The sequence below is a fragment of the Enhydra lutris genome, unplaced genomic scaffold (genome assembly GCF_002288905.1).
Source record: "Enhydra lutris kenyoni isolate GAN:26980312 unplaced genomic scaffold, ASM228890v2 scaffoldscaffold36, whole genome shotgun sequence".
NCBI lineage: Eukaryota > Metazoa > Chordata > Mammalia > Carnivora > Mustelidae > Enhydra > Enhydra lutris.
The window spans coordinates 2,629,333-2,649,302 of NW_019154120.1; the positions used below are offsets into that span (position 1 = coordinate 2,629,333).

Below are 19,970 nucleotides of genomic sequence, written 5' to 3' on the forward strand. Positions count from 1 at the left end.
TAAGTGAATGCATGCATTTCCTTATAAAACTGTCAGATTTAGTGGCCTGATCCCCACACCTACCACCAACAGTTCAAAATTTGGGAAGAAAAACTCATGTTGAGTTCATAGTTGAAGAAGAAATCCTTATGACTCACTGATTTGTCTTTCAATAACTCCCCTAGTAAAGCAAGTACAAAGTTCCTGTTCGACGCAGGCGCCCGTCCATCATGGAATTTCATCTTCCACTTCAGCAGGTTATATTTCTAAGTAAACTAGTTTCTAAGTAAAATAGCGCATCCGAAGGATCACTTACCCCACATAATACTCTGCTCTAGTTGGGCTCTTTGCAAGCTTAAAAGACGACTACTTGCGGACACACAGAAATGTTTTCCTTCCAAACACTGTGCGGTCACAGACCCGACCACGCCCCTTGGGTGTAAGCCACTGACACGGCCACGGGAGTGACCACTGAGACCACACCCCTTTGTGCTCTTACGCCACCTTCTCCTGCAGACTTTGTAAGGAAACAAAAACACAGAAAAGGGTACACGACAGGGGCCTGCGGCTCCGTCAGTGAAGCATCGGCCTGCAGCTCGGGTCACGGTCCCCAAGACCTGGGATCGAGCCCCACGCTGGGCTCCCTGCTCGAACGGAATTTGCTTCTCCCTCTCCTCCCTGCTCAGTGCACTCTCGCTCTCTCTCTCCAACAAATAAATAAAATCTTAAAAAAGAAAAAAGGAAAAATGGTACACAATCAATGTATGTTATTTTCACGTCTTTTTAACATTTATAATCCACGGGCTCACGCTCCTGGGTCCCTTCAGGGGCTTTTGGGAAGCCCTGGTTGTCCAAGCGTGGAGTGAGTTTCCGTGCGGACATGGGGGCTCGCCGGCTGCCTCTGCCCGTGGCCCCCTCTGGCTGCTCTCACGTCACCTCCTCACAGAGTGCAGGGGACACATGTTGTGAACCGCGTGAAGGGATTAATTAATAAACCCTTCGGTATTTGGGCACCTTAGTGACTGACTCTAGCCTATACTGAACAATTATTTATAGAATGGTTAATTTCTCACAAGCGCCTTTGATTTGAGATCAAATGTTTATGGTCATAAACAATTCTTATAATTTACACATATAGAAGCATTTCCATATATGTCCATTAACCTTTAAAACAATAAGATGACGGGTTTTATTTGTGTAATAATTCACTGTATTTAGGAAAATCGCACTCATAAAGCTGAGACAGGTTTGACCTGGCTTTTCCAAATTTTCAGAGTGTTAGGTCATTGTGAGCCCCAGTAAAGTCTGGCAGCTAACAGAAAAGATTCCAATAAAACTACAGGATTCCTAGTGGTGATTTTAATACTACTGTTATACCAAGTATGCTAATGAATCAATTTGGGTTTAAATTTTTGTCTTGGTAATTTTGGAAAAGTGAGCCAGAGACTACAGGTAAGTGAGGTAAGCCACAGGCGCACAGGAGGGAGCTGCCGTCTGACCGGGCCGACCTCAGCGCCGCCCCTTCCGTGGCTCTCAAGCCCGGCCAGCCTGGACGTCCGCGCTGGGGCCGAAGACAGAGAGGACCACAGACGCGGAGGACTCCCTGCCGTGGTGTGGCGTGGTCTGCCATGGCCTGCCACGGCCCTGGCCCACAGATCGGGGGAAGGGGTCTGCTATCTTGCTGGCTATGACCCTGGAGGAAGGAGGGGGGCGGTGAGCGGAGAGCAGAGACTCTTTCTGGCCACGTGAAGAAACGTGGACTTGGGGGATGCCTGGGTGGCTCAGTTGGTTAAGCAGCTGCCTTCGGCTCAGGTCATGATCCCAGCGTCCTGGGATCGAGTCCCACATCGGGCTCCTTGCTCGGCGGGGAGCTTGCTTCTCCCTCTGCCTCTGCTGCCACTCAGCCTGCCTGTGCTCGCTCGCGTGCTCTCTCTCTCTGGCAAATAAATAAATAAAATCCTTAAAAGAAACGTGGACTTGGTGCTGAAGGCGGCAGGGACCACGGAAGGATTTTCACCACAAGAGCAGCACATGCACACGTCCCTTCGGGAAACCTGCAAGCAGAATCACCAGGGGGCCGGCTGAGGGAGCCCCAGCGGGACCAGACGCCGTGCCTGCCACTGCGTCCACCCTGCACACGGCCCTTCCTCACAGTGCCGACCCTGTCACGGCAACACTTGGTTCCGACGCCCTCCGAAAACCCCTCAGGGCAACAGCGTCCTCCTCGGCCCCAGTCCTGCGCCTGCTTGGGGGGCGTCCATGAGCCAGTGCGGGGGCAGGACCGGGGGCCCAGCAGCTACCCTGTGCTGAGACAGACACCCCTAGCCAACATCTACTGGCTTTAAAAACGGAAGCTGGCAAATACTGAGAACTCCCGCTCGAGCCTTCGCTGCTACCCAACGATCATTAATCCTCAAAGTGATACGATTTAACAAACAGAAAACAAACCCATAATCATAGAAATAAATGCATCTCTGGCTTTTTCTGATCAAACCTTACCTCCCCTGCACCCCTGCAGAAGTTATTCAAAGGCTTTGAATTTCACTAAAATTTGTATCTTAAAGAATTTTTACGTTATGACTACTTCTTTACTATAGTTACAAAGTCCAGTGAGAAGCCACCAGAGCCTGAGAGCGGACGGACACGGGCCACAGGACAGCGGCCACACCGCACAGATGACTGCACCCTGCCCGTGCCGGTCAACAGCGAGGCGGCCCCAGGTGGGCTATAAGCTTATGTCTATAGTCGCCACCACGAGAGTCCCAGGTGGGACGTAAGGACATAGCACCCACCAAACCCCAATCAGGCTCCCTGCCTCCTGCGTCCAGAAGGAAAATACACCACTGACATCAGGATGGCCTCTCCGGTTCCCACTGTCACTTCCAAAGGTAATACTAATTTTCATAACCTAGAAGGGTGATGACGACCTGACAAGCGGGTGTTGAGTAATGCACGACGGAAAGGAAATGGGAAACTGTGTGACGAACTCAGTGAGATCCTTCCTTCAGCGGCAGAAGAGACGCAGGGGAGGACACCGCAGCAGGCCCCGGCCTCCAGCACCCCTGCAGCCCGGCACGTGCTCCCACAGGATCTGACTCCCGCCAGAGGCCCTGGGGGGCTTCCAGCAATGGCACAGGACAGCTGAGCAGTGGTACAAACCCCCGGGGACTGGCTCCGCATGGCTGGGCGAGCAAACATCCCTGTCTCACAAGCGGCAGAAACAAACCCAGAGTCCAAGCAGTCCCGTGTGGCTGGCTGTGACAGGCCAAGCTCTCCCACCCAGGACCGCACAGTCGTCAGTCCTCGTCGGGTGCGGCAAGCCCAAGTGCACACAAGCAAACCCCGCCCCGACCCCGGCACATCCCGCCGTGCTTACAGAGGGACAGGTGCATAAAAAGGGGACGAGCGGCAGGGTCCTGTAATCCATCTTCATTATAATCTATCACAGTTCTTCAATCAGACTCTGAAAGGCGGCCGGTGTCTCAGCTCACTGCAGTATCCAACATGCGCAGCCTTCGACCCCGCACGTCGCACACAGTGGCCTGAGACCGTAAGTCACCGCGGGTGTGGGAATTCCTATGCTACTTAGCAAAACCCCGAGCACTCAAAACAGCCCTCAACAAACTCATAAAACTCAATGTGGCACCGCCACTAGAAAACACGGCCACTGCTGACCACGGAGGTGGGGACACCGGGGGGCTCGGGCGGTGACCACGGAGGTGGGGACACCAGGGGGCTCGAGCGGTGACGCATCCAGCTCTTGACTTCAGTTCAGGTCATGGTCGTGGGGTCACGGGTAGGGACCCACATGCCCCTCTCCCTCTGCTCCCCCCCACCACCCCGTTCTTGCGTGCTCTATCTCTCTAAAAAAATTAAAACAAATCTTGAAAAGTAAAAAGAATTAAAGTATCACTGATGGGGAAGGCAGTCACGGTGTAAGAGGGAAGTTCACAGCACCTGACACAAACAAGCTCACTCCCAGAGAAACGTTCACACGCGTGTCCTGTGTCTGCATGTAAAGGTTCGCAAGGATAGAAAGACATGAAAAGGTCAGTCGTGGTTCCATCTGGGTAGGGGGATTTTAAAAACAGTCTCTTCTGTTTTATCTGAGTCTTCCTGTTCTCTCCTTTCTGCATCTAACACATTCATTGTATTTTAATCAGAAAAAAAAAAACACTTCAATTCGGGAAACAATGTTCAGCATGTACAGTTAGGAAAGAAGAAACTAAAGAATGCCACGGCCCCCCACAAAGGGAAGGGCAGCCCCTACCTGAGAAGCGATGTTGAGCGTGACCGTGTCCAGCCCTCCGGAGAGCAGGCCCTGAGTGTCGGCCAGGGTGAGCGTGACACTGGCATCTCCTCCCACTCCTGACGACGCCATGACCAGGTTCTGAGCAGACATGGCCGATGGAGACATGGGTGTTGTCGAAGGAAGGCTCCCAGGGGTGGTGTTCAGCTCTACGGAAGAGGAGCGAGCATGTCAGTGGTGCAGCTGGCCAAGTCCGACGGCCACGGGAGTGAGGAACTCACCTGTCAGAAGCAGCAGGTACATTACCTAAGCTTCTGACATGACAGCGAGACCGTCCGAGAATCTCTCACTGCAATTTTATGGCCAGACTTCTCCAGTTTCTAAACATCTTTATGCATAAATACACTCTGCTTAAGTATAACATCAAGGAAAACACAGAAAAGAGCCAAATATGACCCTACAGTCCGAGTCCCTGCTGCTAAGGCAGAAGGAAACGGCTAAGGATTTCCGGGACACTGTCCCCGCCTCGGCCCAGGGAGGAGCCTGAAGAGAGGACCACAGGGGACCCAGCAAGCATCGATCGGCAGCACGGCTTCCGGCGTGACCACCCTGCGGAGCCCCCTTTACCCTCCGGTGCGTCGGCTTGGGCTGAGACACGCCGCGTGTACCCCTCTAAATGACAATTCGCCCTGCACGACGTCTTACTTTCCGTTGGAAAAGAAAACAAGATTTTTACATTTTCCCCTGTAGCCAATGATAAGAGAAAGGAAGATATCCGGGACAGACTCAGGCAAAGGAAGGCCTTTTCTTGTACAGAACAGAAACTCATGCACTCGGCTGGCCGAGGAGACGGGCTGAGCACGCGGCTCTCGAGGGCTTGGCGGGCACCAACGGAAAACGAGTTCTGGAGTTCTGACTTGTCAGCGTGACGCACGCGCACACGCACGCACACACGCACGCGCGCGCACACTTCTCACCAGCCGCCCTGCCTTCACCTCCACACGTGACCTTTGGCTTCCGCCGCGCCAGCCCCTGGGCCGGGGGCCGCAGACACCGAGGCAGTGACTAAGAAAAGGTGGAAACACTGTCTCCTAATCGGGGTCACATACAGAACAGGAAGAGACGCCTGGGCTCCTCTGCCGGGCTGCGGGTCGCGCCGGTCCCGAGCGGTCAGGGGCCCGTGGGGAGCCAGGTTACTTACTCGTGAGTGGAGTCCTGCAAACACAAGGCCTCCACAGATCCACACTCTGGGGGTCCCACACTGTGCCGCACAGACCTGGAACCTTCCAAAGTGGTACAACCATTAGGAGGCTGAGTCTCTGCCCTGCAGCAGCCCTCGGGGCTCCGGACACCGGCTCGTCAGACCCCCTCACTGAGCACCTGCGCGGCGCGGACCGTGGGACGCACCCGGGCCGGAGTGTGGATTTGTGGAGGTGCGTGTTCTAAGCTCCGCGGCTACCAGAGCCGGCTCCGCCGCAGGCTCTCCCTGTGGTCCGGCACGAGCCTGCGGCTGTGACGCCACCAGACGGAAAGTGAAAAGCAGACCCGAGAACGCGGCGGTGGCCGGCGACGTGAACTGGGGGTCACTCATGATCACTAGGGCGAAGCCTGGGGTTGGGCCGTCCAAGCGCCCGGTCGAGGGAAGCACGCGGTGCAAGGCTCACCGTCAGAGTCACCACAAAGAGCAAAACCAAATGCTAACGGGGCTCGCGGTGACTCACACGGCCGGGACGTCGCACCTCACCCGAGCCCCGAAATAGAGGAAAGTCTGCTCTCCACAACCAGCAGCAGCCTCGGACCCTGATGGTCGTCAACGCAAGGCGGGGGGGGGGGGGGGGGTGTGTGTCCAGGACTGTGCGGCACAGGAAACCCGAAGAGAAGACAGAAGCCTGCGTGTCGCTGAGCAGAAGTGAGTCCCGACACAGAGGTCCGTGGGGACACGAGCCTCAGCCAGTGCTGGGGTTCGCAGCTCTACGCCAATACTGTGTGAGTGAGTGTTCAGCTCGGTTCTGCAATCAAGACATTTTCCACCAAGAGGACGGTGTCAGTTCAAGCAGAACTTCTATTCCCAAATGGTCCAAAAACAGGTGATATGAGCAGGAAAAAATAAACTTTTCTTAAGCACGCAATGGAGTAACTAACTCAAAGCTATAATTACATTTCTTCAATATATAGCTCTTAATTATATAGAAAAAGATTTATTGAAAGTTCTACAAACTAGTTTTCATTCTAACTAAATCCTCTCGGCCTGGAAACTGGTGTGAACAGGGGCACGGACTGCAGACTCTTACCTTCAGGCCTCATCCAGCCGCTCTGAAAGCACGAGGCCTCCAGGGCACGTCACGGAAATCGAAGTCTCCCTTCAGTTCATGGTTCTCCCTCAAAGTCATCTCTAGAGGATCAGTAAATCCCTCACGGTCATCAAACCCAACACCGTCTTAAATCTTTGTTGGGACACGTTTTCGTAGCTTCTGAGGGAATCTTAGTGATAATTTTGGAAAGTTTCATAAGTAGTTTAAAGGATGTGAGATCAGTTTCTTCTTGAGATAAAAACATGGTAAGAAAGGCGTGTGTATTTGCTGTGGAGGGGCTGCGGGGACAGGAGACACCTCGTCTGGCCATTCATCCCCAAGGAGAAAGTGGGAGAATGTCCTCCTTAATTATAAAATGTACCCACAAATGGGAAATGTTAAGACTTCTGAGCTGCTGGGAAGTAAGTAACTGATCATACTTAAATCTAGAAGAAACAAAGACTAAAATAAACTTACAAAGGAAGGAAAAAAGGAATTGTGGCTTTTCTTCACTGAGAGCATAACTCAACTTATTCATCAAAACTGTATTAATAGTGGACAAAAGTAAGAACAAAAAGATAATACCCACTTGAGATAAGTTCCTTAAAAAGCTGTACTAAACTTCTAGCCTCTGTTGGTAATACCTCCTGCCTCTGGAAGGGCACTCACACCGAGTATGACCACGTCCTAGGAAAACCATGTGTGTCCCATCCTGTCGTGGATGTGGAGGGCCAGGCCTGTCCCAGAAGCAGAAAGCCTCAACCACATCTCATGCCTGGAAAGAACTCCCGATGACACCAGCCACGGGGACCTTCGCTTGGCTCTGATCTAACTTTCCCACTCCGAGAGTTACTGCTCAACTGTCTCTCTTCGAAGACGCATGTCTGGGGCGCCTGGGTGGCTCAGTGGGTTAAAGCCTCTGCCTTTAAAGTCTGAGGGTCATGACTCCAGGGTCCTGAGATCGAGCCCCACATCGGGCTCTCTGCTCAGCAGGGAGCTTGCTTCCTCTTCTCTCTCTGCCTGCCTCTCTGCCTACTTGTGATCTCTGTCAGATAAATAAATAAATAATTAAAAAAAAAAAAAAAAGACACATGTCTAATCGCAAAATCGTTTCAGTTTCAATTCCCACATGCTGCGGCTTTCAGCCCGGCCTGGGAGGGACTCTGGCACTCAGGAAAACATCTCCCTGCTAAGCTGTGATCTCCTGACCAACGTCCCACCCGCGGGGTCAGCTCTGGTATTGAAACCAGTACCCGTGGAACACACAAGACTCTAAAACACCTTCCCACCATCACGGAGCCAGAGTTCGACGTATGAAGACTCTGTCCCCAGAGCCAGGTTTACTCAGAGACGCCAAAGGTATCTGGGGACAAAATACAACGGACCTGCATCACAGAAAATTAACCCTCCGTTTGTAACGGCCCTTATCACATCATTAAACATTTTAAATTACGAGCTCAACTTTTATTTCACTGAATTCCTTGGAAAAATATTTTAAATAAAGCAGCAAATCAAGCCAAAGGAAAGAAGTGTCTTCTGCTGGCTCGGAGACAGCGGGTCTGAAGAAGAGATAATTCGATCAGGAGAAAAGGGGATGTTTGTGGTGTTTACAGAAATGTCAGCGTGTGGTCCACAGCAGCCTTAGGGCTGCTGCTTGGAGCTCCCACTGTGTGGAGAGACCCCACCCCCAACTATGACGGGAGACTCCATCGCTACATGTGGCCGCAACGCACGAGGTCCCACACCCAACGTCCAGCTGCCCCGACGACGGCAGAGCCCTCGGAGCACGAGCGCTCTGCGTCCTGATCAGAATGCCTCCCGCTCGGAGCGACGTTGGCTGCTGCACCGGCAAACATGCGGGTCCACCAAAGTAACAGAAGAAAACCACTCCATTTTAGCTAAAACACCGGAAACTCCGCTGTCTTCCCATTCATTTGCCAAGGGCTCCTTAAAGAGGTCAAGATGAGCTTCCAGAAGACGCGGGATTCCGGCACTGCCGGCCGGTATGCTCTCCAGGGAAGCGGGCCGGGACGCCGGACGGAGCCCACAACCACCACCCACGCTGGCCGCGAATCGCAGAGACCACAGACGCAACGGAAACATCACGGGCCAGAAATCCAGGCCGGGCTCTGCCAACACAGGATTCTGACAAAGTCCTTAACCACGCAGGCGCCCGCGCACACATCAGCAGACGAGAGGGGTGGACAGGAAGCTCCTCTACATGCCAGGTGGCCCGTGCCCTCCTTGGACATGCCAGCCCGCCTCAGCTCACGGGCCTCTGGTCGGCACGGCACCGCCACTCGGGACAGACGCTCCCACTCTCACAGAAGCCGTCCCCACCAGGTCGGTGCCCTGTGACCTACGACCTGCTGTCCTCTATCTGTCGTTACGGCCACATTTCACCACGCTTTACACATTCAGTAAGGTCTCTGCTCCGTCAGTTCTAGGGTCCAAAATGCAAAGGGACCGTGTCTGTCCTGCTCAGCATCACACCCGCAGATTGAGTACAATTCTTACCACATAACACACTTAGAGTCTTTTGCTGAAGAAGCGAATTACGGCTTACGAAAGCATTTCAAATAAGCATGGGATAAAAAGGCTTTCCTGTAGCTACAACTATATCTAAAAATGAAATTTTTCTCAAAAAATGACAGAGCTGGAAGATAAGAGGGCTAAGAAATGAATAAAATCTCTACAAGATAAAGACAAAGAGACAGGCCCGTCATCGTAACCACTGATGAGTCCCTGTGAACCTGTAACTTACTATTCCGGAGCTCTTTTGCTTTTATTTGTCAAAATCTAACTTCAAAACCTTAGAAAGATGCCTTTTGAACTCGTCCTGGGGGCTGGCGCCAGGAGATTCTCGCCGTGGGGCACAGGGCCACGAGCTCGGCAGGTCCCCACGCAGGTGGCGGGAGGCAGCATGGACACGGGGGCCCCCAAACGCCCTCGCGCGTCACCACACGGTGCCTGGTCCCCTCATCAGCAGGACTCGCTAGTGGACAGCTCTAGAGAAATCCGTATCCCAGACAGAGAGACGAGCGTGCGTCCCCAGCAGCAGAACGCGGCGACACAGCAGTCGTTAGAGCGGCCGGGGCCCGTCCCCAGTGCTGCCGCCCGGCTGCCCACCTGAGCAGCTCGGTGTGGCGCCCTGTGCGCGTGGCTGGCCGCTGCCTCGGGCTGGGGAGGCCCCTGCAGACGGGCCGCCGGCCACCGAGCGCACAGCCCTGTGCTCCTCCTTCACTGCTTCCGCCAGCACTGTGCCGAGTAAGACCCGACCTGGACGGAATCAATACTGAGATATCGCAGAGGAATTCGTTAGCCCATGTCCTGGCAAGCGGATGAAACATACAGGAACATCCTGGCAGAACGCGAGCTGTTGCATTCACGGTAGTATTTACAGAGGAGACCGAGAAGACCGTGAAACGTTCCCTGAAACGACAGGGACTGTGCCCGCCCCCTAAGCTGTAACCACTCCGAGGTGCCCCCTGAGACTTCTACGTTAACGTGGGACTCGGGAACTTCAAATTACTTACTTTGATGACCAGAACTTACACTGAGCTGAAAATACTTCCACACATGGGAGACAGAGCCGGTGTGGCAAACGTGTGATGACGTGGATCAAAGGGATGTCACGAAATGATACCAGAAGCCCCCTAACCTCCCACCGCAGGGGCTAGGGGAGGTGGCAATGCAGCGGCTCCTGGGTGAGGGTTCCCTGCACCACAGCTCTCGGGGCTCCCGCAGCCCGAGTGCTCACATGCTGGAACCAGCCTACGGCGCACGCCCAGGAGAGCCGGAAGGCCCGCTGACGTGTCTGTGAAACCCACACGCGGTGCTCTGGGAAGATGGACACAAACAAGTTACTTTAAAAAAAAATCTGCCGTCAAGTTAGGCATAAGCGAGACTACTCTGCAAGACTGGAGGGAAACACACCAGAGGACGAGGGGTGTCGCACTCGGCTGTGCCATCCGTGGCGTCCTCAACCCGCCGTGCAGAAACAGAAGCAAAGAGAAGCCGGGCGTGCTGGGCCTGGGCGAGCCGGAGGACACACGACTGACCGGCAGCGGAGCGTCTCCCGGAGGCCTGGCCGCAGGGTCAGAGCACGTGGGTATCGCTTTTCTGATTCTCTGCGGAAAACTGCCTGAGACACCAGAGAAGAGGGCTTTGGTACGGACAGAGGAGCCTGAGCCCTAGTCGTGCCATTTACCCGAGGTTCAACTTCTTTCTCGTATGACCTGTGAACTGCTCAAAGCCACAGAGCTCAGCTGAAGTGATAACCCCTTCGTGGCACGGACAAGCCCGCGTGATTGCGCACGCCAGCGGAGAAGAGAACCTCTTACAAAGTCACTAAAAATCCTACCTAGACACTCTCGACAGGTGACCACACGCTCAACGTTTCCCCGCGGAGGCGCTGACATGTGACTCGCCTGCTCTCACGAGCTCAATAACGAGGACGGAGGACAAGAAGTCTCAAGCCCAAGGTCTGGGCAAAGCTCAGGTCATCAACTGATTTAAAGATATCCCCCAGGATAAGGCTTTACAGCAACTTTTCTTTTTTTTTAAATTAGTTAAATTCATCTCCTTACTGTTTTGGAAATACTAATAAGCAATAAAAGAACTACACGCTCAGTAACAGGAAAGCGCGGGAGAAAGAGCCACACAGTCCAGAAGCCACAGCACACACTGAGCTGTCGGCAAGAAGTCTGCGCTCCGGGCCTTCTGCACGGGACGAGCCTGGTGCCCACACACCGAGAGCACACAGGAAACAGCAGTTTGCTCAAAATAGCTTCCTTAAAAAAAAGAAAAAAAAAAAAAACTATAAAAATTCAGATATATACAATGAAAGCAGGAAGGTGACCGAACTACACAAAACCGGAAGTTAATGTCTGCTGCCTGACGGCGTCCAAAATCCCTCCGTGCCACAAAACCAAACTCCACCCAAGAACAGGTTCGCGTTTGTCATATACAGTAAAAGAAATAAAGACGCTCCGTAAAAAAGAAAGCATTTGGTTTCTTTCTGAGTAACTTCACTTTCTATTGCAGTCATACGTTTCGCAGAAATCTCCCTGAAGAGATTGAGTCTGAGTCTGTTGGCCTGGCCTGCTCCCCTGGCCAGGTCGGTCCAGCGTTCCACCCACCATCACTCCCTGTGTTTTAAGGTAAAATGCTCCCACGTCCGCCATCACCCCCTCTTCTCCAGGGACAGTGCTCTGCCTCTTAGCAAAATGCTGTCCTCATCTCTAGTGACAACCTCATAAAAGATTGCTAGAAGGCTTAAAGAAATCAGTATTAAGTGCCTTAATATTTGTGCAACACCAGAATAGTGCCGGGCACATAGAAGGTCACACAGATCGTTGCTAGCGCCACCAAACAGCTAAGGGTCACACGGCCGAAGCACACAGACAACACTCGCTGGGGGCTGAGCAAGACGAGAACGTGCAGAGGGAGTTCATTACGTCGAGCACAATGCGGTTGCGACCGCGGCCACCCTGGCACCAGGACACCTCCGCTTGGTAGCTGACACAGGACTGGTTTGCCGAGTTCAGTACTCCCGGACGGTATTTCCTACCTATTTACACACTTCTCAGTGCCGCAGCACACTTAGCACTGTCCCACACGATCTTGCAGAATTCCGAGGAGGGTAAGCACCTGGAATGTGCCCGCACACACGTCATGCCAGTCCCAAGAAGCTGCGCCATCTGCTGTCCGTGGACCGCATCAGTGCAACGGGACGACAGACTCGAGCTGGAAGGACGTGGGGAGCTCTCGTTGTTAGTTTCTGGTGTTGGGTTTGAACCGTGACACTCTTTCACTAAACCTGAATGTCTTTCCCACATTGATTACAAAAACTTACCGAGCACTGGCCTTATGCCAAATTCAATTTTCCAAACAAGAAATCTATACATATACGTACATGTGTGTACGTGCACACGCACACACACACACACACACACACACACACACACACACGAACAAGGTACGCTCAAATCGCAGGGGAGAGGAGGTTTAAAATGTGAAGGGACTAACCAGAGATGGTCAGAGTGATCTCCTGGGGAGACCCCGAGGACGATGCAGCAGTGGGCCCAGCAGCCTGTGCCAAGACCTGGCTCAGACTGGAGTTGTTAATGGTCAGGGTGATCTCATGGGGGCCGCTGGAGCTGGACACCAGGCCTTGCGATGTCATCACCTGAGAGAGGTCTTGAGTCCCTGGTCATCATTACAAAACAAAATAAGGCTGGACTTTAAAATACAGTAATTTTCTCCTTCTTTATATTAAAAATAATTAGTGAAACTGTTATTTCAAAAGAAGATTCAAAAGAAAACATCGGTCATCTCTGATTCCCTCGTGCAGAGAGAGGTAAGAAGCTTACGGGGAAACCGGAAGCCGGCAGGACCACGGGAGCAGGTGCGGGCAGTGAGCTACGCACGCAGGGGCACACACACCGCCTGTTGCCGGGGAAGCTTACGTAAGCTTGGGACGTCGGATGTGTGCCGAGCCTTCCAGAGACGGGAGGGGCCGCGGTGTCCCAACTGCCCTGGTGCTCACTTACCACCGCTGCTGGTGGTCATCACGGGGTCCTGCTCCGACAGCGGGCCGATGGTCAGACTGGCCGACGTCACAGTGGGCTGTAAGGATAGGCCGGGGATGGGCTGGATGACGACACTAGCGGGGACCGTGCTGTCCTGGGTCTGAAGAGAGCCGTTCTGGGAGGCCAGGCCGGGCTCCCCAGGCAGCTGCTGGGTGAGCAAGCTGCCCTGCTGTAACGTTTGCTGCAAAATACTTGGGTCGATCTGCAAAGCAACCAGGATCCTCGTCACGGTACGTTCACGCTCACGTGGGGCTCTGACCCCTTGAAGCCCCAGGCACACGGCGTGCGCCCTACCTGGAGCGTGATGTTATTAATGCTGGAGGCATCGATGCCCGAGATCTGCACATTGGGGCCGACCAAGTTGGCGGCCAGCTGTAACTGCACGCCCTCCAGGGTGGTCAGGCTCCCGTCCGTCAGGGACACCGTCCAGTCGCCGCCGGCTGCAGGGACACGATGAGGATGAGCTCCTGACAGGAAAGCAGCTCACCTGCATTTGGGGCTTTTTATACAGCTAAGTCCTACCTACCCGTTACATGACCCGGTCTACGAGTACCGCTATTTCCTCCACACCACACGCACCTCAGCTAATTCAACACAGAACAAACCCTCTGAACTGATAATAGTGTTACCCACCTTAAACACCCAGAAACAAGGCTCAAAGACATTACACTGATTGATTAGCCCAGGATTTATAACAGCAACTAACAATCATGTTTTTTCAGGCTTTAGTCACTCCCCAGGTCACCTACGGGGAAAGCAAGCCCAGGGCATGTCTGACAGCTAGAAACAGTCTATGTAAATCCACGAAACCCTTAAATGGCTACAATGTCACACTTTTCGAGCACTAGGTGACCCAAGATCAGTAAGAGAAGCGTCCCGTGTCACGTGTGCTGCTCTAGAGAAAAAGCTAGGACGATCACGAAGGCGCTCCCAAGCCGACGTCGTGAAAGGAAGAGGAGGAAATGGAAGGTGACTCGTCTGAAGAACGACACTGTGGTCTTCCCAGCTGCCCCGTACCGCGAGCTTTCGAGGAGGAGACACGCCGCCCTGCCCCCAGCGGGGTCCCCTCACCCCGGGCCCCCCGCCCGCCGCAGGCTCACCCGACACGGAGGCGGGCAGAACAGCCTGGCCCACCAGCCCCTGCTGCAGCACACTCTGCTCGAACTGCCCTGTGAGAACCGAGTTGTTCATGATGAACACGTTCGGGTCAGCGGACGTGGGACCGAGCAGGTTCACGGGCTGCAGGCCTTCGGACGAGCTCCGGGCTGCCGGCTTGCGGGCTTTCTTCGGGTCAGGCTTGTAATGGAACTGCATGTGCGTCTTCCTCCGGCCCGACGTACGGAAGCGCAGCTCGCAGTGCGGACACTTGAACGGCTTGGCCCCCGTGTGCAGACGCATGTGCACCTTCAGGCTCCCCTTCGTCGAGAAGGCGTTGCTGCACACGTGGCAGCTGAAGAGCTTCTGACCTGCGGGAAGGCCGGCCAGGGGTCAGGGGGCTGGCGACGCCACACCCACGGGCACCCGAAGTGCCGACCCCAGGGGCCCGCGGACTTGAGGGCGAGTCCCGTGCTCCCACAGGACACCCTGCAAGGGACAGAGAGCTCCGCAGAGACGCCGAAGTGAGCCCGCAGCCCACACTGCGAGCTCCACGCTGTCACAGTGCTTGGACACCCGCAGCATGGGGACGCCGCCGCCCACCCACAGCCTCAGTGGCAGCCAGCCCCACCACGCTGTCACCCACCCCTCGGTGCACAACGGGCACGGCCGTGTCTCAGCACCTCTCACACCCACACGGGCGGACAGCGGCCTGGAGCCACGGGCTGGCTCACATGCTCAGCCCCCGAGACTCCCATGCTCTTCCTGCGTCCGGGGTGTGACGAAGGCCATGGACGTGGACCTGAGTGCCCTGTCCCCCACCTACTCTGCCCCGGAGAGGCTCCCAGAGGACGAAAGCATCCTGGTTCTCTGCTTCCCTGTATGGCTCCCGGAAACCAATACTAATTTTCACTGACCAGGGCGGGCACACCGGGAATCACCCCGGAGGGGGGCCTGCTGTCCTAATCCTGCTCACAGGCCCCAAAGGTCACCCGAGGAGCCCAGCGTGGAGGGGAAAGCCTGAAAGGCGTTCCTCACAGAGACTTTTCTTCCTGTGGCTTATGCGTGGGAGCCAACCCTGAATCCCGTGTGTGTGAGTCATCCCGAACGCTGCTGGCACAGGCCGTGAGAGCGACAGTCCCCCCACTAGACCTGGGACGCCGAGAGGCCCCTACTGGTCCTCAGCAACTCAGCATCACTCAAGAGAGACAGACACACAGCGCCCAACTAAGTGACAGAAACACTCTCTGCAGAAGGGACACGCCAAGTTCATGTATCTACTTAATTCCAAATAGTGACCTATCAGAAAAGAATCACAGGGCTTTACGTAAATGTGTGGAATTTCTTATGTACATTTTTAGTCAATTCTATGGGTAACCAAAAATTAAGAATGTAAATTAGTTTGAGAGCCATAATCCTCTACCATGTCCTGAGAGTTCACCACGTGCCACTTCCGAGGTGATAACTTGAGGCTCAGGGAGTGGCTCAGGAGGGGACACAGAGCTCCAACCCCCAAGGTGTGGAGGCTGCCCCCCAACCACAGGCATACCCTGTGCACAAGCAGCAAAGCCTTGACAGGCTTTCATAGGACAATTAATTCACCTTTAGTTCCTCAAATGAGATGAAGGGAAAAAACAGCCACTGAAAACTGGACATTAATGTTTTTCCTTTATGACATTTCTGCCACATTAAAAAAAATTACCTGTGAACTATAATGCAATTTGCATTTGCTAAATCCCCAGATCTTGTAAAACCTCAACAAGCCAAATCTCTTTGGCCTAAATAAGACTAAGAAGCAATTTTCTTAACAAGGGGTTTGAGTCTGACTAAAGTACAAGACAGCGTACAAGCTGGGATCTGAGACCAAGCGCCTTCTCCTCTGTGTCACCCGGGTCATACTCCCCAAGTCGGGAATCAATGTAATCGTACTCTTTTTCTTCGTGGTTCAGGATTTTTAAGTTTTCTATGATCCCAAAAGTACTTCTGTGGGCAAGATACCTAGGAACAAATCGAAAACGCCACCGTAAGGCCCCTGCGTGTGACCCAGGCGCTGTCCTTACCTGTGTGGGTCTTCACGTGGCAGTCCAGAGTCGACTTAACAGTGAAGCTCTTCCCGCACTCGTCACACTTGTATGGCTTCTCTCCGGTGTGGATCCGAACATGCCTAGCCAGAAAGCACTTGCCGTTAGAAAGCATTTACATGAAGCATTTTTCATTTTAATTTTACATCCAGTTACAAACAACCTCATAACTACCATATAATGAAAATTATGTGTTAGTACAGGCTGAATGAATTTGTCCAAATAAAACCTTTAATCTTCACTCTACAGAAAAACACCAGAAACGAGTCCAGAAGAAAACAAAACCAAAAAGAAATCTGCAAGACCGATGACAACAGGGCTTTTTTAAAAACCAAACAGTGCTTCTGAGTTGGTAAGAAGGTGAGAAAGTGGAAGAGACAGTGGAAGAACGGGCAGCGCAGCGCACAGAAGAAACACGCAGCAGGAAACCCCACGGAAGGGTTTGGCCCACACTCAGCCTTTGAAAGAGCAAATTAAAATGGTACCATTTCCCCCATCTGTGCACTGAGGGCCTGGTCGGGGAACATCCAGAGACCGATCTGCGTAAGAGGCACGACCCGTCCAGACGCCGGCTGGCAGCATCTGTCAGCACCGGCCCCCCACGCACACAAGTACACAGGGACGCACACTCGGCGCGGTGCTGGTGCGGTGCTCGCATAGAGCTCTGTGGTGCTCACGTGGTACTCAAGCAGTACTCATACAGTACCCTGTGGTGCTCACGCAGTACTAACATAGGACACTGCAGTACTCGTACACTGCTTGTGCGGTGCTCGGGCAGTGCTTGTATAGTACCCTCTGGTGCTCATGCAGTGCTCATGCAGTACTATATAGTACTCTGCAGTACTCATATAGTGCTCTGTGGTACTCAGGCGGTGCTCATGCAGTACTCATATAGTACCCTGTGGTGCTCACGCGGTACTAACATAGGACACTGCAGTACTCATACACTGCTCATGCGGTGCTTGGGCAGTGCTTGTATAGTACCCTCTGGTGCTCGTGCAGTGCTCATGCAGTACTATATAGTACTCTGAAGTACTCAAATAGTGCTCTGTGGTACTCAGGCGGTGCTCATATAGAGCCCTGCAGTGCTCACGTGATGCTCATGCAGTACTTGTAGAGTACTCTGCTGGACTCGTATAATGCTCATGCAGTACTTGTACAGAACTCTGCAGCACTCACATAGAGCTCATGTGGTGCTCGTATAGTACTCTGTAGCACTCGTATAGTGCTCTGTGGTACTCGTGCAGTGCTCATATAGTACCCTGCGGTGCTCACGGAGTGTTGATGCAGTACTTGGGACAGTACTCTGCTGTATTCATATAGTGCTCGTGCAGTGCTCATACAGGACTCTGATACACCTGTATAGTGCTCTGTGGTACTCGGGTGGTGCTCATATAGTAGCCTGCCGTGCTCGTATAGTATGCTACGGTGAACAGGCAGTGTTCGTGCAATACTCATATAGTACTCTGCTGTACTCATAGAGTGCTCATGTGGTGCTCGTATAGGACTGTGCAGTACTAGGAAAGTGTTCTGTGGTACTCGTGCGGTGCTCGTATAGTACCCTGCAGTGCTCACACAGTGTTCACACAGTACTTAAATAGTACTCTGCTGTACTCATATAGCGCTCGTGCAGTGCTTGGATAGGATTCTGCAGTACTCGTACATGCTCTGTGGTACTTGGGCCATGCTCATATAGTACTCTGTAGCGCTCACACAGTATTCATGCAATACTTGTATAGTACACTGCTGTACTGGTATAGTGCTTGTGCAGTACTTGTACAGGACTCTGCAGTACTCGTGTAGTGCTCCATGATACTCGTGTGGTGCTCGTATAGTACTCTGCAGTGCTCACACGGTGCGTGTATAGTACTCTGCGGTGCTCACGTGATGCTCACGCAGTGCTCATACAGTGCTCTGCGGTACTCATGCGGTACTAGTGTAGTCTTGCACAGTACTCGTGTGGTACTTGTATAGTGCTCACTCAGTACTCGTGCAGTATTCATGCGGTGCTCGCGCAATACTTGCACAATGCTCATGTAGTAATCGAACATGGGAGAGCTAAATGCTCATACTAGGGTGTTATGGGATAAATTTTGGTATTCCCCAAAAACATAACACTACATCACCATTAACAGGAAAGTAATGGGAGTACAGGTACTGACAAAGACGTCTAAGACCCAGTGATAGGTAAAAATTAGTCAAAAAATAAAATCACAGAACTTAATGTTGACGTAACATGTGGACATTTCCCAAACCACATCTAAGAAACTGCTGCGGGGCTGTGTGTGGGGAGCAGGAAGGGCTGTTTCCCAACTGACGGTCTCCCGTGCTCTGCTTCTGTTCTGTTTTGCTCCGCTATGCTCTCTGCCCGGCAGCTAACGGGACAGGCTGGGCTCCCCACAGCGTTCAGATGCGGGACAGAATGAGGCTCAGTCAGCCGTGAGGCCGTCCTGCACTCCGTGTCGTGACGCAGACACATTCGTGTGTGTGACGACAGAGCGGTTTCTCACATTGACCCTGCATCCCAGCGGGCTACCCTGGGCACTGCCCACAGGCCCCTCTCCTGGCAGGGGTCCAACATGGTGCGTGGATCCCCACAGCTTTGTCCCCATCATCTCCACACAGGCAGCCCTGGCCCTCAGGACATTCTCATCTGGGATTCCTACCAGTCCCTCTTGGGAACCGGCTATTCCCACCAGCTGCCCTGCGTGCTCCCCTCCTGGCGTCCCTCCTACCAGGCTGCACGCCTACCTACAAAGCACTCCAACTCCTTCACAACGGCGCCTGGAGCTCTCCTCGCTGTACGCTTTGCTGTCTAACTCCCCAGCCTCGATGGCACTCCTCACGTCTGGGGGAGCCCAGAAGGGACACTGCGAGCTCCCTGTGGGCTCACCCTAATCCCCCCTCACCCACCTCTCCATCACCCTCACTGGCATACCTCCCACCCCACGTGGGAAGCAGAGGGCAGGCTAGCCGTCACCTTCTATGCTCACTGGACACACACTGCCAACCCACGAGCCACTCTGCCACCAGCCTCTGTTTCCCCCCGCCCCCCACCCCCGCGTGGAGGGTCCTGAGAGCAGCCTGCTCCATCACCCACCTCAAAGTCCCAAGTGCCCCTCCTTGCGCTGGACTGCCCTACACCTTCACCCATCAGCTCCCTCCTAGAGCAAACACTCAGAGCCCCGTGTGGTGCTGCAGGACGACACGCTACGTCCCACCTCTTCACCCTAGGCTGTGCCTCCCCACAGCTCAGTGTCCTGGGCTCCAGCTCCTCACCGTCCTGCTGGACTTGACCTCATGCTAGTTGCTGCTATCGGGCTGACTGGCCCTAATCACAGGCTGCCTCATGACACCGTCACTGTTCACCCGGAATGAGTCTGTGTCCTCACTCCCCACATGGACCAGCACTCGGGGGCAGCGGGTCCCTGATGGGGTCTGCAAGCCCACACAGCTTAGCACCGCGTTGTCCTCAATAAAGAATTCATTTTCTTTCTCTTTTACCTACAGTAGCCCACCCCATCCACAAGATCTGAGACCCCCAGGGGATGCCTGAGTGTGGACATACCAAACCCCACGTATGCTGTTTGACCTGCACGCACGTGTACTAAAAGGCTGAATTTCTAAAGTAGGCACAGTTAAGAGTTCGACTACGATGCTGCTGATTAAGTAGAATGAGCGT

At 53.5% G+C, this 19,970-nt stretch overlaps 1 protein-coding gene across 4 annotated transcripts in view; it reads right to left on the bottom strand.

The window, feature by feature from the left end:
* The window catches only part of LOC111154305 (zinc finger protein 236), a 103,896-nt gene that overhangs the window by 11,684 nt on the left and 72,242 nt on the right, over positions 1-19,970 (bottom strand). For all 4 annotated transcript variants that reach the window (XM_022513818.1, XM_022513817.1, XM_022513816.1 and 1 more), the window contains 6 exons: positions 16,268-16,371; positions 14,213-14,578; positions 13,407-13,552; positions 13,074-13,314; positions 12,550-12,729; positions 4,250-4,437 (listed from right to left, as the gene is read on the bottom strand). In XM_022513818.1, coding sequence (XP_022369526.1) covers positions 4,250-4,437; positions 12,550-12,729; positions 13,074-13,314; positions 13,407-13,552; positions 14,213-14,578; positions 16,268-16,371 — 1,225 coding nt within the window. The remainder of the gene's footprint in view (positions 1-4,249; positions 4,438-12,549; positions 12,730-13,073; positions 13,315-13,406; positions 13,553-14,212; positions 14,579-16,267; positions 16,372-19,970) is intronic.